The 21525-nt window shown below is 41.0% G+C and overlaps 1 protein-coding gene across 3 annotated transcripts in view; it reads left to right on the forward strand.

The window, feature by feature from the left end:
• cntln (centlein, centrosomal protein) overlaps window positions 1-21525 on the forward strand; it is a 74825-nt gene that overhangs the window by 15143 nt on the left and 38157 nt on the right. For all 3 annotated transcript variants that reach the window (XM_053857679.1, XM_053857678.1, XM_053857680.1), the window contains exons 10-19: window positions 1198-1305; window positions 2684-2803; window positions 5072-5190; window positions 7848-7964; window positions 12475-12575; window positions 13827-13924; window positions 15204-15730; window positions 18871-18952; window positions 20696-20771; window positions 21077-21333. In XM_053857679.1, the coding sequence (XP_053713654.1) occupies window positions 1198-1305; window positions 2684-2803; window positions 5072-5190; window positions 7848-7964; window positions 12475-12575; window positions 13827-13924; window positions 15204-15730; window positions 18871-18952; window positions 20696-20771; window positions 21077-21333 (1605 nt within the window). The remainder of the gene's footprint in view (window positions 1-1197; window positions 1306-2683; window positions 2804-5071; window positions 5191-7847; window positions 7965-12474; window positions 12576-13826; window positions 13925-15203; window positions 15731-18870; window positions 18953-20695; window positions 20772-21076; window positions 21334-21525) is intronic.

The following is a 21525-nucleotide window of genomic DNA, read 5'->3' on the forward strand; positions in this document are numbered from 1 at the left end:
TTTATCATCCCCTCTCCTCCCCTTTGGTTAAAGTTGATTAGCCTGGCAGTTAACAAGGTCACACCCAGATGCCAGGTTTCTGATAATACAATCATGATTCATGGGGAAAAAGGTGATGACATCCAGGACACTTTTCTTATTCGGTATCTAAGTTGAGAAGTCTTCGTATAGCCAGATGACATGTTAGGTGGAAGTGCTGTTGATAGCAGCAGCTGTAACAGTTTTTTGTCTTTCACACATTTTCATTGAAGAAAAGTGTAAAAGTAGGCAGGTATGTCTGGTTGTCAAAGTGGGGGGCGGTTTGGCTCCAAACATCCTGCTTAAAAGAAAAGGAAGTTCTACTTTTTTTTACTTTAACTTTTGCTTTAAAGCAGTCTGTTATATTTATGTCCAATCATAAGGTTTATTCTTCCATTTTGTTAATTTGAGACCAAAATAGTGAGATTTACTAGAGTGCCAAAAACTTTTCAATAGAAAATAAGTAAGCCTAAAACCTCGTGGAGTGCAGCAAATTATATTTCAACATTGAGATTTTCTTGTGTCTTTGGTACAGGAGGAAAGATGGTACACTGTTACGCTGAAGGTCAATAAAAAATGTCAAACATTATCTGTTAAGTAGAGAAAGTAGCAGCTAAATGTTGTGTAGACTGAGAAGTAATGAACGTTCCCATCAAATTGTCCTTTTGAACTGCTGGCGCACTCTGGTTTTTAAACACAAAGCATTGAGTCCACATCATGAAGAGGAATGTTTTGATGACTATTATCGCCATGCCATGCCATTTTACACTGAGTCCAAACAATGCTTACACTGAGCAGTTGGAGCCCTTGAATCTCAGTGAGTCCCAATGGGTGAAGTTGGAGTGGACAGCTATAGTTTGAAGGTCATGTGTTCTTGAAGGGTGGTGAACCCTGACAGTTGGAGGCAAGGGATGCCTTTCAGGGCATCAGATAACACCTGAAATGGTTGCAATACTCAGGAGAAGGAATGAAGCAGGAGCAAAATTACAGTGAGTTTCGACACAGATGGAGGCGTGGAATCACCACGCTATACTGCATGAAGATACGAAGCTTGTGGTCAGTTCGACGGATGTGGTGGAGGTAGCAAACTCATTTCCTCATTAGATTTGTTTTATGAGTCAGAGAATATTAGTAGGAAAGATCATGGTGAGTTACTGTGTTGTTTTTTTTAACCAACAGGTACCTGTTTTTGGACCAGAAGCTTCCACGTCTGAAGCTGACGCTATATTAAAGTCAAGTTCACTGGATGAATCCTCTAGAACCCAGTCTTCCATCAGAGGACGCCAGGTGAGATAGTCTCCTACTATAATCTCCTAACTCGTGAGACGTAATAACAAATCCATTTTCACTTGGCAAATGTGAACAAAGCTGTTGAACCTAAGAGGAAGAAAGAATTGTCAGGAATCTTGTGATTCATTAGTCCCAGTCTTCTGCCAACCTTTGTCCCTATTACACCAACAGTCAGGCAGACACACGCACACACAAACGCCCCTCCGACTGTGACCAGACCGGCGTGTGCTGCTGGTTTCACGCATGCCTTGGACTCAGACACTGGCTAATTTACCGCGTGAACAGGACATTACAAGTGAAAAAAAAAAAGCTTTTGATCTTCTCTGTGTTTCTCTTCTTAGTTTGGCAAGATATGTTTCTACTTGGCCTTGTTCACTCGCTAAACAGGATTAAAGTGATACTGTCATTTCACTTCTGGATCCAATTTACTTTCTCACATAAAGAGAGATATATTGTGATACAAATAATCAATAGTCTTGTTGAAGTTATCAGTGATTAATTTGGTGGAACTGAAAATGCTTTATTTTTGGAAGAAGCTGTGATGAAACCAGGTAAGAAGATGATGAATACTCCTGTTTACTGTACGCACATTTGCTGTTACTGACTTTGGAGACTGACCGCTGTAACATTCTTCTGTTCTCTTCATTTCTTCCTTTATGTCTCTTGCACCAAAGGACTGCTTGGCATTTAGTCGCCTTGCATATTTTAACTTGCCATCTGGTCAGACCTCCTTGGCACCACAGGGCTCCTTCTCCCCTCTCATATTCATACTCTGCTAACATATTGTTCTCACTGCTTTTACTACAGCATGGCACCAGCCCTTCTTCATTTATTCGCAGCAGAAGAGGCCAGCTACTAAGCTGCACCACCCTCCTAATCGGTTGTCCTATCAAGTGTAACCTGGAGGCCCCTAGTAGAGCAATTAGAGCGGCCTCCCTGCCCACCTCTTGTAATGAAGCCCAGCACATTCTGGAATCTAAGGCCCCTTTAGTCTCCCCTAATGGGACATCATTATTGTCAAAGAAACAATGTAAATGGAAATGAACATACTCATTAGCTAGTCACAGAGAAAAACCTTTGCGCTCTCAGCTTGCTGCTTTGGCGTCCAAACAAACACACTTGTACACACATAACATTGAACTATCCTCTCTCAGTGTCTTCCGGCTGCAGTCCAGGCTTTTCTTCTCCCTCTTTCAACACATTTGTTTTAGTGTGCATAAGAGGAAAATGGGGTGTTTGTTTGTTTCACTCAAGGTGAGAGGGGATTAGGAGGAACATGGATAATTCAGTTCTGGCTTTCAATCAGGATCTACAGATGTTAACTGTGGCATCGTTTTGCTGATGACTCTCCCAAGAAATGTTTCTGCGGTCTCAGGTGAAACCAGTTCATCGCTCCAGGTCTATGTCCCCGACCTGCAGTATGGACTTCAGCTCCAGAAGGGGACATGGGAATGAGCAGATGATTGAGGACCTTGAAAGTCTGTTAGAGCTGAAGGTAACTACAAATGCGAGGAAAATAATTCAGAATCCATGATGATTTACCATTTCTTTATATGTGGGTGTGGCTTTCTTACATGAAAGCAGAAGCCTAGTTTGGAAGTTGCTTTTTTCTCCTTCCTCTTCTTCCTTCCTTCTTCTCTATTCTCATGGATGACCCCTACTTCTCTCCTGCCTGTATGTCTTGTATGTCTACCTGGACGGGAGTCATGAAATCTCGTTGTTACTACTTGTGGTATGCAAGTATGCAATGACAATTCAGAGGACTCTGCTGTCCAACTGGATGTTTTGGGCTTTTGCTAATAGGAAATAAGAATTTAATATATCTGTCTGTATATAAGTCCGAATCCTTTATGTTTAATCTCAACAGTATCGCTGCAAATTTTGACCTGAAAAGTCACATGCGGTATTTGTTTTTGATAGCAGAATATGTTGAATAATACTGAATAGCCATCACTGTCACAGTCTCACACTCCATCCTTCCAGCACTCCTAAGATAGACCTTTAGATGCTACCCCAATTGGAGACTGATCGCATTGCTTGCCTCAAGACAGCATGTTACCCTATTCTGACAGAGATATATGGTGACTGGCTTAAAGGAGATAATACTGGGCACTTTATGTACTGTACTTTACACCGGCATGTATAAACTGTTTTTGTGAATAACAAAATTTTTATCATTTGTATCATTAACCAAGACCCTTGCTTTTTGCTGAATGCTTTGTGTAACTTATCAACATTGGCTTCATCATCTTCATAGTCCTGATCACATGGTACACAAACATTCGTCGACATCAGAAATCAAATGTGAGATTTGGGTAAATGTGTTTATGATTAGCCCCAAGAGACTCACAATATCCTCCCTCCTGAAGATGGAGAGCTTTGTCCTTTTTCCCCCAACTGACCAATGAGCATATGCAGAGGTCATTCCTGGATAAAATAAGAGGAACACATTAGGGGTCATTTTCTTGTCAAATCTGAAGTGTCTGAATTAAATCACCGCCATATTCCTCTTGAGGTGCAAATGCTCAATGGCACGCTTGACTGTGTCAGTTAATATTGCCGTTTATGCATTTCCCACTTGACGAGCATTTGGAAAAGAAACACATGATGAACTGTGACTGGCAACTGACGTCTGAGGCCCATATTACTTTAGGAACTGCTGAAGGATGTGCAGCTCGAGATTGGAGCTTCCTGGCCTCATCTTCCCTCTTAGTCAGTGTTTCCATTCATAGCACCCCAATACTTTGTTTATTCAATTCAGATATTGACCTTTGCCCTGAGCAGCATGAAACGTTTCTTTTAATAGTGGCCATCCTTTCCCCCACTTGCTTTCAAGTAAACAGCTGCTGTTGCTGTGTAATTATTTTTCAGCTTGAAAACTTCCCCGGTTGTGTATGCTGGCTGAACAAGGGCGTGTATTGATCGGTGGGCAAGGGTCTGTGGCCTGATATCCACAACTGTGCTACCCAGGGGAAGCTGTCAGAGCAGCCTGGGAGTCTATGATGTGGCTAATGCCCTGCCACTTGCTCCTTCCATCCTTACTTTTATTTGTCTGCCTCTGCCTCCCCAAACTTTGACATCAGCCAGTTAACACTGACCTGGACTGACCCCTGTCATTAGAGGAATGTGGGGGGAGTTGGGTTCTTGATGGCAGCAAAGATGTTTTACAGATGTCCTTTGTGAATAATCCGCACGAGGGAAAATCCATACTTGTCACAATGGCAGTGTGAGTGTTCTTTGAGTGTGTGCATGCACACATTCTCTTTCAAGCCGTTGTTCACTGTATGTTTGTGTGTTCTGTCTGTTCTCTTTGTCCTTGTTAATAATAACAGGGCTGAGGGCTCACATTTCCCTCTCTGCAGGGCAGCCGTGTCATATCAGCAATAAACAAGCTTCTTCCCTTCTGAAAGCCTCAACAACTCTCCCAAGCCCTGGCTACTCATGCAGAAACCTGTCCTGTGCTCTTCCTTTCACTCACCCCTCTGCTTCAGTTACTCTCCGCTTTCAGATTTCCTCCGTTTGCTGTTTTTTCATCCACTATTTTCATCGGCTACTTTTCTGTCTTCCCACCTCTGTTTGTCCTGCCTGTTGAAAGTTGTATTCTATTGCATGCACGTCTAGGATCACAAGACTTATAGGTCTTAACATGATAATTGTACTGGTGGTCTATTTGTTCTGAAAACAATATGTGCCGCCAACACTCTCGCAAATGCACTGTCTGTCTTCCTATTTGGTTTCAATGACCTTTCATTTGTCCTCATAGACAAAGGAGATTGAAGAACTGAAGAGAGCTCATGACAGACGTCGCGAGCGAATGTCTCTCTTTCGAAAAAACTACAAGACAGTTCAAGAGCAGCTTAAACAGCTTCAGAACACCACAGAGTAAGTGCAGCTTGATTTGAAAGATTAGTCAAAGCAAGGAAACTATTTCTAACCCTAACCCATTGCTCAATTCAAGTAAATTGATGTGAAATATCACTTTTCACTTGGGAAAATACATTCATTCATTCTTATTCTTGCTTTTACCTTTCATTGACAATATAACATGCAGAAGTGTTTAATGACGTTTGTGCACTTACAGTTCATTTAACCTAAAATCATTTTGTGATTCAATTTTTCCTGACTAAGTAATGGATATTTGTAGTGTGATGGTATGCTTTTTTTTTTTTTTCAACAAAACAATCTGCCTCCAAAAAGTCTTAATTCTGGCTTCACATGTCTTGAAAATTTTTCAAAGGTATTCATCATATTTTTTGAAAATACTAAAGGTGTTCACTGTTGTCATTGGTACCACTGTAACTTCAATTTTCCTTTATAAATTCATGTGATCAATAGCTGGTCCACAACGTCTAAAACAAACAGAAGTATATGTGTCTAAAAAGCAATATCACCTAAGTGCCCACAAAGTTCAAGTAGTCTATTTAAGGGTAAGTAAACCTTCCTCACGGGGTTCAAGGTGTTTCTAGAAGAATGGGAGACAATTTTGGAAACTGTGCTTTAATTTGAATGGAGCTTAATATTTCTGTTCTAAGCCTTTGTGGTATTGTTTTGGGGATCATCCTGTTTTGCTGCCTGGCTGTTAATTGTCTGCTACCCTCGATGAGACTGCGGCAATATGCGAGCACAAATGCATATGGCTGGTGGCTGAACGGGAGCAAAGTGTTGACCTCGTCAGCTGTTTTCTCACTGGGTTAATTAAAGAAAACAGTAGTGCAATGTGAGCCCGTGTGAAAGTGGAGAAAGGGAGAGAGCGTGTTCAGTGCTGGACTCGACTCGGCTCATGTCAGCTCAGCATGGCTCAACAGCATGTGTCTGAGACAGTGGGAACAAAGAGGAAGATGTAGCAGGAGGATACCCTTCAGAGTCAACGTAAAGTGCGAGCCTGGTATGGCACTAACTCTCTGGCAAATAGGTTACATTTGTCACTTGAATTGGTCCGATGTGAACTCCATTGAGAACACACCAACTGCAAATTTGAAATATACATACAATTGGTTCCTTTGGTCTCTTTACCCTTTAATGCCAGACGCCCACATTATACGTGTGTGTTGGCATTCATTTAGCAGTGAGGCCCACCCGGAACTCAATGCCAGTGGGAATTGAAGGCAGTCAAGAATGACTGAATGTTCACATTTGTGCTTGGAGATCTAGGCCCTATTTGAGTGACATCATTTTAGTGTGTGGTCAAGTGCCCTGATGCTTCCAACAATGGGTTATTGGTTCGATTCAGTGATCAGTATGCAGGGTGGCACCGAACTTGGTCATTGGCAGTGTACGAACCCTACCAGTCAACATGATCCACTTGGCTCCACAGCAAGCGTGAAGAAGAGGGTTAAATAGCCTCTTTTGAATTTGTATTAAGGATGGGGAAAAAGTTTTTTAATCATACTGTGGATGATAGGGTAAGCAAATAAAATTAAAGGTTATTAAAGCATCTGTACTCTGATCAAAGTTGCGCCCATAAACAGATTCCCTCTGAATCAGAGCAATTAGCTGGAGCCGAGTGGAAAAGTTCTCTGCGTTTCCTCCTGCTTAATAATGGAAACAAAGATTCCAGCGGGAAAGGAGCACTGGGAACCCGAAGATGGCTCTCTTATGGCTTCATAGCCTGTAGGCCAACTGTAAACAAATGATAGTATATAAAGCTTTTCTATGGCTTCGCGTAGCCTCCTAAAAACATTAAATGTAAATGATAGAGAGCATAACAAACGTGCACAGTGGAGAATTAGAAATGAGGCTGTGGTTAACAAAGCATGCAATTCTTGTATTTTTATGTGCTTTAAGAGTAAAGCATAATTTCATGTGACAAGAAGCTCTTCAAAGAAATGTTGCACTTGGAAATCCATTCAACATATACCTTTAGGATGCATAGATGTGCTTATTTTAACTTAAACTTAACTATGATACAAAATGAAAATTTGTTCTGCATGTTGTTTTGTATGTGGTTTGCCCAGAAATGTTATACACACATGGAAAAGGTCAGGTCTGTTTTTGTCTTTTAGGTTTAGTGCTAGAGCAGTCATTCTCTTTTTATTTAAGCATAAAATAGCTATGTTTTAAACACAGTCACGTGGCCATTATTATAATAAGACATTCTAAATACTAATAAGTAAGGGTGTAAATTATTGAACTGAAAATATAGAACACTAGCAAAGCAATCTAATGCCGGCGACATTCATTTCTTCATCATCTCCCACTTGTTTCCTATGGAGCGTGAGAGAACACCCTCGACTGGTTGGCAGTCATCGTCAAATATCTCAGTTTTTTAACTAAGTCCTCACATGTACAGTGGCACATTAATTTTTTTCAACTTGGTGTAATTCCACCTTTGTGGAATCTGGAGCTCAGTCTTTCATCAAGAGACTGAAGTCAAGCTTATGTGCTTGGATCGGAAACGCAGCATTATAAAACTGGCAGGTGAAGCAGGTTGGTCAAGAATTGAACTGGTTAATTCATTGTTTGAGAAACCCAAGTAAGAGACCTCAGCCCTTGCAAATTCACTGAAGCTCTGACACAATATTGTTCATACCTTTTTTCAGGACACGTGAAAGAATAAAGCCAGCAGAACCGTGGCAGCTAAGACAAGAAGACAGTGACTCTGTCTGGAATGAAAATACTTACTTGAAGGATCTCACCCAGAGACTCACCATGGAAAAGTAAGTCACTTATTCATAATCAATGTTATATCAAATATTTTTAAGATTTACTTTATAATGCCTCTGAACAATGAAATAAATGTTTATCACCCTTGGCACAAAGATCCAATGTAAAGATGCACCGATGCTAACACAGTATTGCCCATAGTATTGTTTATTGTCCATATTGAAACATTGTTTTGTTAGATCCAAAGAGCCCCTTACAATCGGACCGCTATAGTGAGCTTTCATGGCTTCATACAAAGAGCGGCCTTAAGCCAAGGTTTTTGTTTCTCTAACTTCCATAACCTTCACCTTTCTGCACCTTTTCCCTCCTCCATCTTATGTCTTTGTACTCATGTTTTCCCCTTTTGCTACTTGTCCTCCCAGTTGCCTTTGTACTCTCCCTCTCCGTGATGCTGCTCTAGGTTGACTCTTGAATTCTGGTCCTTACCCACTGCCCCCTCCAATGTTCACCCCTGCCCTGTCCTCCTAATCCCAGTTGAGCTCATTATGATATAGCCTGACTGCATCTCTCCAAGCCCGAGCTGTCCGAGCTAATTACAAGCTAGCAGCCTAGTACCGCCAATGCTGCCTGTTAAGGGATGTCCATTCGCCTACCAGTCTGCCTGCCCGTCGTGCCCAGCCACAGATGATGCTGAGAGGAGAGTTGAAGGGGGCTCTGGGAGTGTTGTGTGGGGCACGAGCAGACTAATGTGAGCATGCATGGCTCCTGAACTGACCTGCAAGGGATAGGAATGGAAGCTGGCGAGCCTTTCTCCGGGGCTGTGCAACCTCTCTGTCCCGTGGGTTTAGTGTTGATCCTCTTCATGTGCACCTGACAAGCTACCCCCCCCCTTTATGACTCTGTGTTAAACCCCATGTCCCCTTTTTGCCCCCGGTGATTGGTGCAGATTAAACTTGGCTGACGCCTTTAAAGGTCTCATTAAATGTGAAAACAGCACCATTTTTAAAAAGAACCTATTTATAAACATATTTATAAATGTATGTTTACAATGGAGAGTGTGGAAAAATACTCGCTGCTGCTAAAGGTCACCCAAATTCATGTCACACTGAAAGATGTGATGAATTATTTTGAGCAATTTCATTAATTAAATCTATGTTTAGTTGCTGTTTTTGAAGCCCAACGATGAATATCCCGAAACATGATGTCCTGATGACAAAAGTCAAATGTGCTTTGTTTAGAAAAGTGGTGTGAAACGTGCCGATCTACAGTGGAAATTTTTGGATTGTGTGTGGACAAAAGAGTGATATTGCGATCAACTATGTTAAAACTTTTAAAAATGGCACGTCATTTGTTTCACTCCTAAGAAAGCACAGTCTTTTCCATTGAATGTGTCAAGCAGTTTTATCTTCGGGTTGTGTTTATCTGCTGATGAAGGTTATGTCAGTAATTATTTACTTATGACGAATTAGGTCATAGCAGTGGAACAATTCAGGCCCATATTGAGACATTTCATGATGCTTTAGTGCCCACGATTCATGCTCGAGTCTCAGTATGATCCTCCCATTTGTTTCTGTTCTTCCCTTCCTCACTGTCAGGAGATTGTGCACAGATGCGCCCCATCACCTTTCCAAAAATGTTGCTTGTAAAACACTGCCTTGTTGCCCAAATGAACACTTCGCACAACGGTTATTGCTTGAATAACTCTTGAAAATGGTCCCTACAGTGTTAAAAGAACATTATCACATACCACCCTCTTCACCTTCCTTTATGTAGTCTCGACAGCAGTCAGAGGAACTGGTTGAAATAAGTCTCTTCACCTGTCTCATTTTATATGGTTCCATCTGTACCATGAGTCTCTAGTTTAGAGCAGGTTTAAATTGAGGGTTAAGTGTAGCTCAACTTAACTTTTCCTTGGTTATTTCCTTATCAAATATTTTTCATAAAACCCATGGAAAATGAGTGTTAAAGAACAGAAATGTGTCTGCTCTTAAACTGTATTGCTATATCTCTTTCAACTCGACATGAATCATGAACGCTCACAGTCATTCAGAGTATCGCTGGGTTTTTTCTGATCAATTCATTTATTGTTTTCATTTTGTACGGAATACTCTGGGTCTTCTTATTGCTCCTGGTACATGTTTGTATTGTTTTCCTGCTATTCGTATAGTGTTTTTGATTGTTTAAAAATAAATAAGTAAAACTACATCTCCATTATTTTATGTACATGTATACATTTATATAGTTATACTGCACGATTTAATTTTGTGATTTTTACGTCCTATAAAATCAATACCAATATGGTCATCAAAATTAAATTAATTACTAACTAAACTAATAAATTCATTAAAACGAAAAGGATGTATGCTCTATAGGTGTGTAGGAAAACAATAATAAGAATTATCAAATTAAATATTAGTTTCCACTCTGTGATTGAAGTCACATTTTGGCTTCTATGAAACTGCTTTAAGGCCATGATCATTTTAACCACCTCTTTATGCGTCTATCTCCATTTTCTGCCCATGCTTGTTAATTGTTGCTTCAAAAAAAAAAGGCTGGAGTTATTCAGGCTCCATAAACAGAATAAACACATGCAGTCCTCCCTTCGTCGTAAGACTCCACACTCAACACGAGACGACATCAAAGCATAAATTAAAAAGCGATTACCGCGGAAAGAGCCTTTGAGATCATTTGCTCTGTAGCACTAAGTAAATACAGATAGTGACCATTACAGGCATGAAACACCCAATAAGCGACAGTGAATCTAATTATGTTTAATAAAGTTTAGGCCCCTTTTTTCTTTTCGTTTCATCTTGATTTTCCTAAAAGGTATTATAAGTAATGAGCGTCTTTTGCCCCCTGGACCAGGGCTTCGTAGGAGGAGGGACATGTTTGCTAACACAAACACAATGTTTTATGCATGTTTTTAGACAGCTGAGGTTTTTTTTTACTTCATTAATTATTTGGTAAATTAATAAGTGTCGGGGAAAAATGCTTTGCACTAAGTATTTACATTGCTAGCTTCTGAGGATTCTGCTGGTTACATGCAAGTTAAAGGTGTAAAATGCTTGTTGGATTTTTATTATATTTTATTAGTTTTAGTTTAAGGGACAGATAAAGGCTGATATCTTAAATTGTTGTCAAAATGTTATGTATTTTTATGGTCCCATCTAATTTCCAATTGAATCAATTGTTTTGTTTACTAAAATGAAACTACAATTTGAATTCATTGAATTTCTTGCACACCGACAGCCTTATCACAATGTAAATCCATCAAACTATGGTTTCCTTTTCATCCTTCAGATTTGTAGGGAGGCCTTTGCTAAAGAAGTTTATTCAGTCTTGCCAAAATTTGTCAGCACATCATTGACGTGCCCTGTTTTAGTGTATGCACCATCAACTATGTGACAATTTATGTTATGGCTGTCATTAAAGTCCTAACGTTAAAGTCTTTATGGTTTCAAAATGTGACTTCATATTTGTGGCATCATAACTGTGTGTATTGCCAGTAAACACAATCCATAACTCATCCAAGAAAATGTGTCTGTCATAGTTGAATGTTTTGCATATGAATGCTGTTTTAGCATCAATAATATTGGCATTCAAAGATAAATAAAGGAGAAACATGAGCTCCCGCATACTTCATGTTTCATCTCCCTTGTACCCATTACCAGCCCGGACACTCAAGGCAGAGCTGGTGCCTCATCGACTGGGAAATCTATAGAGGAGCGACACATATCCATCTGCCCCCTTCCCCACATCCCTGGGGAGAGTCATTTGTGTACTTATTTAAGCTATGGTCAGCTCACGGAACAGATCTTCTCCGGACTTGTCTGTACCGAGGCTAAACAGCTAATTACTTCTCTCTTTTCCGTGGTAATAACTTAGCTCAGGTCATTTTCCTGGAGTGTGTTTGGAGAACCACTTCTCTTGTTTGACACTGCAGAATACAATTGGTGGAAATGTGCTCCTTAATTGCATTAATGTGCATAATAGTTCACAATAATGGCAAGTGGTTTGTCACCGATTCTATCGCATTTGCTGCACAGACCGTCTGAAGTCATTGAGAAAGATGGGCTGCGGCTGTAACAAGGTTAGCTTGGAAGCAATGACACTGCAGCAGCAGGCGCCTGTTTCTCCTGTTTCACTTTGACTCCACAGAGCAGAGGGGCGGGGAATTAGGTGTGTTTTTCAGGTGTGCCTGTCTCTGTGGGCCTCTGCGTATCCTCGGCAGACTTCCATTGATGTCCTAATAATAACTTGAAAGTGTAAAGTCTTGAGCATGGCTCCATATAATTAGCCTTTAGCAGAAATCAAGCTAATTGCAGAGTGGTAATTGGGCGCACATTGAAGTGTGTCTGACTGTTATAATATACACTGCCGCACATGCACCCTTGGTTTTTCATCTTGCTTGTCACTTTGATTTTGACGTGAATTAAGAAGTGTTTTTCATTATCCTTTTTTAACAAGGGGAGAATTCAGTTGCTTGATTCATAAGGACTGGAATAGTCCGATTGATCTGTGTATTTCTTGGTTTTATTTTTAATAAATCCTTTCGTTCACCAGAGCCAGTTTGGAAGAGGAAGTGGACACGTTGCGAGTGCAGTCTGCAATGGATCGCGCCACTGTTAAAGAGCTCCACGTGCTTCTCTCCAACGAACACCAAGGTTGGTTAAAATGAATGTTTTTATTTCTCTAGTTGCTCAGTGATGTCGTTTCAAAAGTGCTCTGCAATGTTTGTACCTCTCTTTTTAATATTTCAAAATGAAATTGGCAAATGATTTGCTTGTTTCTGTGACCGCAGGAGTGAGAGTATATAAGCTGCGCTTTTAGCTTCGTGTTGGCTTTAGAATAAATGAGACAAGCCTCATTGGATTTTAGAGGACGACTCAATTAAGACTTGATCAACACCTCTCACATTGATTAGGAGATCAAGCAGTGTTCGTCTTGTCAGCTCCTGCCCTTCCCAGTGTTAAGAAGCACATATCTTCAATCCAATCTGCAACCTTTGTCAGTGACCACCGCTACCACCATCTCTTTAATTAACAAGTTCAATAATGAATGTATCCTTGATCACTTTAATTTCCCTCAAACTGGTGCTTGCGTCCTCTAGAGAGTGAAGCCATAAGGTTGAAGGACAACGTGTGGTGCTGAGCGTGTGATTTTATTTTGGTGTTATTATGTGAAGATCTTGGAATGTCATTGGGAAATGTATCTACCTTTTTATTTTGCTTTTTCACAATAAGACTGTTCTGCATTTTTTAAAACCTCTGTCTGGATTTTTTTTTTTTTTTAATCTGCCAAAATGAAATGTCTTTTCCAGTTCAATATCTCATTAACCAAATCTATCGCCCTCTTTGAGAAGTTACTCCAATTTGCTTTCACTTGATTGAAAGTTCTCTCAAATATTACACTGAAGATTGCCCACCTGCTCTTGAGATGCAACTGGTGATGCATTAACTGTTAATTGAGCGTTTGAATATCTGCGTGTCAACCTCTTACGCACTTGAACTGTGTTGTTATCTTAAAAATCATATATTTGCCAAGGTCACTGTTGATGTTTTCAGAGCAAAGCGGTGTGTTATTCTGTGGAGATAAGTTGTCCATTGGGGAAACACAGTGGACTACAAAGCAGTGCAGCCTGGGGCTGTGTTCCACATGGGGTTCAAGCACTTCTCTTGGTTTGTTTAAGTTCCCCAGAGACTAAGTTTCTCATTGCATGTACCAGCTTGAACTTTTCAGCATTGTGTTGCTATTTCCCTTTTATATTCCAAACCACAAACATGTGACAAGGTGATATTTGGGAAACAGTGGGGTTCTATTTCTCTAAATCCCTGCACTAAAGGCTTTTGGGACTTGTTCATTTCTCCCAATTTTTTTTTCTGCCAATTGATTTAATATTTCTTTCCTCATCGCAGAATTGCTTCACAGAGTGGGAATGGAGCACCTAGTCAAATGCAGCTCTTCAAACCAGTCGTCGGTTTCTTCGAAGCAAATAGAAGAGTCATTGATGAAGGTACAGTCATGAGAAAAATCAATTATTTTGTCTCCATGTTATGGCTTTTCTGGAGTTTGTGTTTGTGAATATTGACCAAAAAAATCCCTTCCTCATATACAGACTCCTATTTAACAAGATAATACCAACTCAGTGTGAACAAAGCAGTCTGTAGTAGTAGTAGTATTTGTTGACATCACTGTCAATGGATGATGTTGCTACAAGGGCCTCTTTAAACACGCTTTTATGATACCTAAGACTTGCTGTTTGATTTATCATACACAAGACAAAGAGATGTTGATATTATGTTGTTGTCTTTATTGTTCATCGTTGTTAAAAAAGGCCCCCTGATTAGCAATTCCCAGCACATTGCCAACCAATCCCTGCTAAGAGTCAGAATTCATTCAGACTATGTGAGTCAATAATAAAAAAGTTGTATGGAATCAGCCTTGTTGACTGTCTTCAGCATACCTCTCTCTCACTTAAAACAGTGTGGTGTGTTGCTTTGATGAACATTTGGCTGACTAAAATTCCTGATACTCATCCCTCAATAGTGTTCTTAAATTATGCACATTGAGTTAGCAACAATAAGCGATTTGTTTTTATGTATGTAGCAAAAGGACAACAGTGATAAAGGAACTTTAGGAGCAGAGATGTGCTGGCATGCATGATGTTCCGTGATTGGCCGTCATTTCATATTCCCTGGTGAACTTGGTGTACTGGTGCAACCCCAATATTTTGTGTGTTATTTTTTTTGTAAAACAAAAAAAACCAATATATTTATTTGAGATTGGCACTTATGCTTTGGTGTTTGTTATTAAGGTTAATTAAAGGAAAACATCTTGTTAATTCCTGATACTTTTTACGGATAACTATGAAACAATGTGTTGTTCTGAACAAACTTATTTAATGTTTTGCGGATATGCACCTTAGTAAACATGTTTAAGAAGCATCTGTGCCCAAAAGTGCCTCTCTAGAAAATTGCTGTGTGTCTTGACTGTTTCATATGGGAAAAAAGAGCTTGTAAGTAGTTTCGGGAAATAAAATCTGAAAGAAGAAGACTAAAGTGTGCTAGAGTCGGTTGATGGGTAGGTAGTTTTTACAAATAAAGATTTAATGGCCAGAATATTGAATTCAGTGTGTTGTTCAACCTAGAATTTAAGGGTTGGAATAGCAGATAGTGTTTAAGTTTCTCAAAACCTGTATCTTAAACCTCATAACGTCCTTTGTTGCTGCTTGGTTCTGAAAAGTTTCAGCGTAGAAATGAAAACGTAAGGCCTGAAATATTTGTTTCTTACAGATGGAACAGCTTGAGAGGCAGATGATGTCTCTGGAGCAGGATACTGCGAGACTCAGGGTAGAGAATAAACATCTTCTTGTGACCAATGAAGACTTACTCCGCAACTGCCGTAAACTTCAAGCCTCCCTGGATCAGCAGAGAACCCATGATGATGCCCAGAAACAGTTTGCTAAGACACAGGCACAAACCCAACGGGAGAAGCAGCAAAATGAGATCATGGCTCTAGAATCCCAGTTGGCTGCATCTCAAAAAGAAGCAACAAGGCTTCATAATCAGTTACTGAAGTTGAGGCAGGAACTGGGGATCCTGAGGGCGGCAAGGGACTTCCATAGGAAACATTCAGCAGGACCAACTCGCCCAAGCAAGAATGCCAGCAACATTAACAACAAGGTCAAATTGAAAACAAGGCACAGAGGTTCCCGGCACCGACTTAACTATGAAGCGCGGAGCTCCAATCAAGCCATCAGCTGTCGAGGTCGTAGTCCCAGTCCCACCCAGGAGGAATGGGAGGACATAAGCATAGATGGGTAATGATTCACGTTCTCTCTCTCTATCTCTCTCCCTCTCACACACACACCTACGCTCACACACGCATCCTGATTCTAGCTGCCTTCAACCTCATTATTTTAGGTGGCTGGAGTGCAGACTGCAGGCGGACTCACTTGTGTGGGGCCATGCAGCATCGAGGGGACAATGTGCATATGCAAAACAAAAAGCAAATATGGGAATTTCATTGTCTGTCTATTTTATATTCAGGAGGTAAAAGTACAAGTAGGAATGATACAGAGAAGTAGAGAGAGAGAGGGAGGAGGGGGGACTACTGTCAGAGCCTTTGAAATATCCTGGGACGCCTTGCTTGGAGCTTATTGACTGAAATTTGCATGCAAAATTAGCCACAGCTCCATGCAAAGTTGAACCGGTGCCAGGAAGCGCAGGGATAACGGGGGCGCCAGTGCCTTCATACCTTTCAGTAATGTTTGCATACACTTGTCATGCAGCACCAAAATTGTCAGTTTTGGCAGTTTGATTTCAATATACTGTTCTGCATATTCACCAGCCGCCCAGCCCCCTTCGACTTGTCAGCACTATGGGGTCTTCGCCAGTAATACCCATAAGAAAACACAGGCAAATTCGCCTTGTTAACGCTACCGTTGACAACATTTCCACACTGATCGAGGTCTTCTGGTGATTCTACAGCACACGGTTTCGTCTTGCGCCCCTCCCATCCGATCCCCTTGATTTTATTTAATATATTTCCGATGACCCTACTTAATGCACCACCAGATGTCTACAAGCTGTTTAACACCTTTTAAATTAAGGCCCATTGACAGTAATTATTTCAAGTATGTTTTATGCTAGGACGCCACTGAGGCAACTTTTATTGAGTGATGGTCAGAATGATTTCAGTCCGAGTAATCAGCTCATTATTCCACTCCGCTCTCCCTGTGTGCTTCGTCGTTGCCCGCTCCTTCCTCTGCTCACTCTTACCGTCTCTTCCCAACTAATTTATCGCACTGTAATCCACTCCAGCCCTATTCACATGCGGCCGTTTATCAGGGGCTGGGTGCAGCTCTGCCCAGCTTTTTTAATGTCTCTCCATGTGGCTAATAAGCAGCTGCGTAATATACACTTCACCTGTGAGGAGGATCTAAGTGGATTTGGGAAGAAAAGGGTCTAAACTGAGATGTTGTCTTCTTTAAGGCACCTGTCAACTGATTTGTTAGTGGAAAGCCTTGTGCGTGTCTTATCTCACTGGGGTCCTCTTCAGCTGCACGTCTTGTTTGCACTCCTGGAAATACAGTGTTTCTGCCTGAGGGTGTTTAATCTTAATTTCTGGAGTAGGATGTTGCTGTGCAAGGATGGGAACAAGTCCCAAATTCTTCTATCCTCATATCTTCGAGTTGAGTTACTGAAAGCACAGGACTGTCTGAAGATGTGAGAAGGAGAATACAATTTGATCAGTTAAGTGACATTGTGACAATACTGGGGTTTTCATTGGCATCGAGTTGGACGGACAAGGTCAGAAATGAATGTATCAGAGGCTCAGCTCTTGTGGAGAACTTCGATGATAAAGTACAGGAGGTCAAATTTTAGCACTCCAGTACTCTAGGACGGTGTCTGTCTCAGAGTGGTTCAAGATTATAGTATAGGTCTAGTTTTGTAATCACCTGCATTGATAATCACAGTCAATATTTCGTTCAAGGCTATCACTGATTTTTTTTCTTTTCTTTTACGATCACAAATGTATGAAATTCTGGAGTTCAAATACTACCAATTGAGTTATCTGTTTTGAAAAACATGTTTGTAGCCTATGTCCCCCTTATTATCATATGCACGGTCTCTAAAGTGGGGAGGGCTAAAGGAAAGCTGCCCCCTTGGTGTCGAGCTAGCTGGAAATGCAACAAGAATGTCATAAAAAATTAACTTGTCCAACTTATATGTGCATTCTAGAACATTTTGTCATGTTTTAAAAGATAACATTTTAGCCTTAAAATGATAAGATTTGGCAGGCCTCACCAACTGTGAGAAATAAATGTATATTTGTATATTATTGTATTGTGTAACGTATATTTCAGTATGACTAATATATTTTACTTTTGTGTTTTGTAGTTAGCTTGATTCATGCCTCCTCTGTCCTCTGAGGATCCAGGAAAAGAAGAAGACAACCAATGATGTTAATAGATGTCATAAATGAAAACATAGTGAGAACAAGTGTGACTAGGAAGAACTGGGTGGAGGTGGAGGAGGCTGGCTTTGTCAACCCGTGTGGGGTTGAAGAAGTACGGCCCGAGAATTACAGGACTTGATTGCTGTTCTTTTTCAGGACTATTGGCCGTTTTTATGAAGATTTTTGATCAAGGGTGACTGTCATAGAAAAGGAAGGATGAAAGTAAACACTTTGTAGTTTTCAGAAATTAGATCAGAGACCCCAAGGTGGAGACTGTAATGATGGGATAAATAGTGAGGTGGCTTTAAGAAATGTACTTATGACCCAAAATGTTAGTGTCTGCAGCATGTATCGTATAAAATACACGCCTTGTGTGTTTTGCTCAGCGATGCATTTCAAGTCCCTGTGCGGCAAGTTTAAGTCAAACTAGCCCCCGACCTTGTCATGTTCCAGTTAGACCCTCTTTTTGTGGTCTTTACCTCTGCTGCCGCTGAAAGGCTCCACCTTAATAAACCCGCCAGCGTAAATGTCACTGGCTTCCACCTTCACGTCAAAGGTCACTGTCAATAAACCTGTGTGTGATTCTGAGTGTGCACATGCGTGCGTGTGTGTGAGAGTCAGGAAGCCCTTACCGTATGTCCATCAGACGCAAGTTTGCTTGGCTCTGCTCAGCCGTGCCTCTCAAACACGTCTGTCACACGCAGAGGGCTAATGAAGGCCACAGCCGCTCTCATACATGTTGATGCATTCACCATCAGCAACAGACACTGCAGTTTTGCACTTAATTTACACCCACATTTACACTTCCAGCTCTGAAATTGGATGGGACATTGATTTTCTGTTGGACAGAGGCGGGGTTGAAATGCACATATTTTTGCTTGATGTCAACTAAATCAACTATAAAAGGTAAATTGGATTTTTGTCCAAGGGTGGTAGTTTCAGAAGGTTGTGAGTTAAACTCCTGAATGGCAATAAACCTTCTCTTTTTTCCCCCTACAGCGACAGTGGTGAAGAGTACTCTGACAGTCTGAACAGTGTGTCCTCACAATGTCCAGCCTACAGACAACACATGAGCAATAAGGTTAGTCTGCTTTTCATATGGAAATGACTGTTTTTCTCTTTTGTGTCTGATGAAGTTGCACCAAATTACCAGAAAATACAAGATACATGAAGAAAAGTGTAGGTAAAATGTCCCTTTGAAGTATGCAGGTTATTATTGCATTTTTTCTGCCACGGAACTGTCAGGGTCCTTTTACTCAGAGATCCTCCGCTTCAGCCTCTGTAATGTGCTACTCATCTCCTCCTAAGCTGATCATGATGACAGCCGCGGCCTCTATCCAAATACCGTGTCACAAAGCAAACGGTTCATCTCCTCTCCCCGCTCCGCATGACACCATGTGATCAAACCTGGCAATGATCAAAACCTACCTGACCCCTGTAGAAAGGAAACAGACAGAAGAAGGAAGGAGGGGTGCAGCCGGGCAAGTTGCTTCTTTGATGTCACTACAAACGATGTTGCAGTTGGGAGATGTCACACATCCCAGTACTCATGAGTGCAAATGACTGCTCACTGGTGCGCACAAGCACATCACATTGTAGAGGTGCATCACGACTTGTAGATGTTGATTGAACAAAGGCAGCAGTTACAAGTTGCTGTCACAAGTCATTAATTGCTTAGTTATTTTAAATTCCTCTAGTCACTCTAAGATGAATTTGTTGAAGTGCAAGGCTGGTTGTCTTATAGCTTGTGATCATGTGTTGGTGTTGGTTGAGAAAAGCTCTGCATGTTACCTTCCCTACATGAAATAATCTTTCCATTAAACTTACATGGAGAACCCAGTGCAAATGGGACCTCTGCTTTCATTCTTTGTATTATTTGTTTGTGTTATCGAAGGCCCAACCCTGGTGATCTGATGACAAATTACATCCATTATTTGACATTAATTTGTGTGATGACTAGTTTAGATTGAATGGAATAAGTCAAACTCTGACGCAATTCAAACAAGTCCAAGTCCGCACTGATGTATGCTAAGTTGACCCTCATCAATGGCATGTGAGGCCTTTTCCTTTGGTACAAATCTCCAAAAAAAAAAAAAACAGGAGTTTAAGAACTGAATTTTGATAGAGATTTACTGTGGCTTGCTCATTCTTTGGGGTAAATACTGGTGCTGTAGTCAAGACCACACCAACTGAAACTTATCAAGACTTCAGACTACCGAGACCAAGTCAAGACCAAGGCATATGGAGATCAGGACCAAAACAGGACCAAGACATTTGGAGGTTGAGACCGAGACAAGACCAAGACAGTATATGTAAGGCATCTCACACATCTACAAATGAGCTGCAGTGGTGCAAGCGCACATTTGTGAACCAATCAGGTGTCAGCTGAAACAAGAGGCATCAATCTGACAAACAACAGTCTTCAGAAACCTTATTGGTGTTTGGGTGTCCTCCTGATTAGTTAGGAACAAAAGCATGCATCCACTGTGGCCCTTTTGAAGATCACTTTGAGACCCCTGATAAATAGCAAAGAAAAAAACACAACAAAAGTGAACCAAAAGCCAGAGTCCTTCTTTACGATTTTCTCTGTCGGTCTTGACCGGTCTTGCAGAGTCTGCCCAGTCCGAGTCCATAAAAAAATGGTCTTGACAGCAAGTCTCGAGTACTACAACACTAGATGTCATGATATAGTGGTATGTTTTTGTGCAATGACAATGAAGAAAGTCCAAGTGTAGTAAATACATATAAAACACTCCTTTTGTCTTTTCTCTTTTTTGTCCACTGCAGTTTCTCTCCTAACAGACCTATTTATTGCTTCTTTCAGTCCTGCAGGTGCCCAAAGTTTCAACGCCGAGTAGCATCAGCTGGAGAACCAGAAAGAAAACAAACTAATGCCCAAGGTAGGAGATTCTTCACATTTATGCTTAGCCAAAAATTCTAATCGACAATTAACTGAAGCAGAAATCACTTAATGTTTGCTCATAGTGTCAATCAGAAACACGGGTTACAGAAGTAAACAAGTTTTTCCTCTCACTCCTCAAACGTTATAAATGGAAAGCAATTAATCATTGAAGTTGTAAAATATATCCCGTTTCCTCTTATGTTTGCAGCAAGTTTTCTCCCAACAGTTGCATCTAAATACGGATGCGGAGATCTCAGTTGCACTTGTCAACTCTTGGGTGTTGTGTGTACTTGCTCACGTTAGATGATAATCAGCATGAGCAGTGGGAGCGAGGGACGAGAGGAAAGAGGAGGAAGAGGATGCTTGTAAAGGCCCAGCACTGCTCCTCCTCTTCTCTGCAACAGCGCGTGGAGTCCCTACAGCGCCACATTCACATGCTGCAAAGTTCTAGGAAGGCTGCTTTGCTTTCAGCCACAGAGCTGCGTTGCGAGAAAGAGAAGATGACGGCACAGATGAACTCCCTCACTGAGAAACTGTGTTCCAGCAGACAACTCGCTCAGGTAATGCACACAAACAAGAGCAACTACTGTGGTAAAATAAGTTTGGCTCTATGTATCTGGTCCTCAAAGGGCAGTAGTCACCGGTCCTGTTCCACGATTATATTATAAATAAAATATTTGGTCCAATTACCTGTCCCTGTCCGTGGAGTCATGTAACATATGAGGTCAGAGGGAATGTATATGCGTGTGTCA

The sequence above is a fragment of the Synchiropus splendidus genome, chromosome 2, assembly GCF_027744825.2.
Source record: "Synchiropus splendidus isolate RoL2022-P1 chromosome 2, RoL_Sspl_1.0, whole genome shotgun sequence".
Classification (NCBI taxonomy): domain Eukaryota; kingdom Metazoa; phylum Chordata; class Actinopteri; order Syngnathiformes; family Callionymidae; genus Synchiropus; species Synchiropus splendidus.